Source organism: Berghia stephanieae, chromosome 13 (assembly GCF_034508935.2).
Source record: "Berghia stephanieae isolate SIO BIC M18660-M18661 chromosome 13, UCSD_Bste_1.3, whole genome shotgun sequence".
NCBI classification, from domain to species: domain Eukaryota; kingdom Metazoa; phylum Mollusca; class Gastropoda; order Nudibranchia; family Aeolidiidae; genus Berghia; species Berghia stephanieae.
The window spans coordinates 3,373,551-3,376,050 of NC_088372.1; the positions used below are offsets into that span (position 1 = coordinate 3,373,551).

Sequence of the window (2,500 nt, forward strand, 5' to 3'; positions counted from 1 at the left end):
CCGTGGGCCTCACTCATGGCGTTGAAGGACTACTTTACTTTAAATCAATAGTTGGCAGGTACCGACCTGGAGACATGAGAACGACTGCCGAGAACATGGCAATCTCGTCGTCAATCAAACACATTTTGTTGAAGCGCTCGGCGAAGTCAAACATGGAATCCAGAAGGAACCCAGCATTGGTTGTCATCTGTATTGTTAAGAAACAAAGAAAAACAATAAGAAACAAAAAACAAGAAACAAAAATGAATATAACGGCTTCAAAAAACAAAACAAAAAAGGAACAAAACAAAATACAAAAAAAACAACAACAAAAAACATGGAACGTTTCGGGTGCAAAACCCTTCCTCAGCCAACAAAAACAACAACAACAACAACAATAATAATAATAAAGACATAAATATATTACTAAATTCCAGATAGAGGACAGAAAATATCTCTGGATAACTATTACTATAATTACTACAACTTATCAACATCATCATCATCATCATCATCATCATCTTTTTTTTTTTTAAGTAGAACCCCCCCACCCCCCGAAAAAAATAAAAATAAACAACACTTTAGACTCCCCCCCCCAAAAAAAAAAACAAAAAAAAAAACAAACAAACAACAAAACAACAAAAAACAAATTAAAAACAAAACAAAAACAACACATTGTACCCCTTCTCCCCCACCCCCCTTCCCTAAAATAAAAAACAACAAAAAAACAACAGACAAACAAACAAACCAATGCAATGCAAATAAAAATGAATGAATGACAACAACAACAACAACACCAACAACAATGCAACAACAACAACAACAACAACAATGCAACAACAACAACAACAACAATGCAACAACAACAACAACAACAACAATGCAACAACAACAACAACAACAACAATGCAACAACAACAACAACAACAACAACAACAACAACAACAACAACAACAACAACAACAACAACAACAACAACAACAATGCAACAATAACACCACCACAACCAACAACAACAACACCAACAACAACAACACCACCACAACAACAATGGAACCAGACCAGGCCGACCATGGCCATGACTTACCGTCGTGGGTTGCCTTCTAAAGAGTTTTCCCTTTGTGAACATCATGGTGTTGGAGTTTGGATCGAACAGACACGCTAGACGAACCAGTAAGACTTCAAATGTACCAGCCTGGATAGGATAGGATAGGGAGCCGAATTAAATGTTAAAACTGGTCAAAAATATAAATTGTTGGCATTCGCACCCTAAAATATGAATATCCATTCTCCTCAATAAAACATACAAACTCAACACAAGTCTGATATTTCTGGCTATAAATTCAATTTTCAACATCTTAACCAACCCGACTTAATAGGGAATGAGATTAGCGGAAGAGTAGCGTCCCTTGATCGGACGTCACCTTACAGAGAGAACGTCAAAATAGTTTTGAGCATGCGTCTCTCTCGTCCTCGCTTTCGGTGAAGTGTCTCATGCCTCACAACCAACATGACGTTCTCTCTCTAATAACTTTTCCGCTCGTGACTTCCAATCAAGGGATGCTACTTGGGACTTCTATAGATGTCACTGGATGCTACTCTTCTGCTGATATCAATCCCTATACCGTTTTGAGGCGAAGGGTCACAGATGGTTTATCAGACCTGGATATAAGAGCTGTTGTAGGTCAAGGTCAGCATAAATTTCGTTTCATTCCTAAAACTAAACTTGAGTATTTTGGTGATAGGTCTCTTATGAAATTCGGACCCACGATTTGGAATGATCTCCCTCAATCTGTGAGATTCTCGAGCTCAATAGACATTTTCAAAAAAGCCCTGAAAACACATCTTTTCAGGAAATATTTACTTAATTGAATTTTAAATGTATTGTATGTGACATTCATATTGATGATGTATTGATGCCCTTTTATGCTCTTAATTGTTTTGATACCTTGGTTGAATTGTTTTTTTTTGTTTTGTTTTTGTTTGTTTTGTTTTTTTTTGTTGTTTTTTTTTAAAAAAGCGCTTTGAGGTGTCGACGAAAGGCGCTATATAAATAAGCTTATTATTATTATTATTATTACAAACCTTGAGGAGGGTGACCTGGTCGTCTTGGTTCAGCAGAGTGAATCCTGGGATACCTTTGGCGAAGTCCACCACAGACTTGATGGCCGGCGTGAAGGATTCGGAAAAGTTGGAGAAATTGTTGTGTCTGTTGGAGTCGGTGTCCTGGCCGACCTCGTTGTTCAAGGGACAGGCCTGGGGAGGGAGTGAAGAAAACTTTAGATTTTCCAACAGATCTTTCTCTAATATTCCATAAATTCGAACTGCTTCCAAAATCCCACAGACAAGAACACAAAACTACAGAAATTCTTTCTTCATTCATAAGCGCTTTGAGGTTTCGACGAAAGGCGCTATATAAATATGCTTATTATTATTATTATCATTCGAACTATCTCGGAGTGGAATGGGCTGGATGAACTGGTCATCATGGCATCACACCTAAACGATTTCAAGGCCCGAA

General features: G+C 37.7%; 1 protein-coding gene across 1 annotated transcript in view; it reads right to left on the reverse strand.

Annotated features, from left to right (window-relative positions):
• LOC144958909 (uncharacterized) overlaps window positions 1-2,500 on the reverse strand; it is a 69,525-nt gene that overhangs the window by 29,937 nt on the left and 37,088 nt on the right. Inside the window, exons 6-8 of the mRNA XM_078891198.1 lie at window positions 2,065-2,235; window positions 1,067-1,174; window positions 67-187 (exon numbers count right to left, since the gene is read on the reverse strand). Of these exons, the coding sequence (XP_078747324.1) occupies window positions 67-187; window positions 1,067-1,174; window positions 2,065-2,235 (400 nt within the window). The remainder of the gene's footprint in view (window positions 1-66; window positions 188-1,066; window positions 1,175-2,064; window positions 2,236-2,500) is intronic.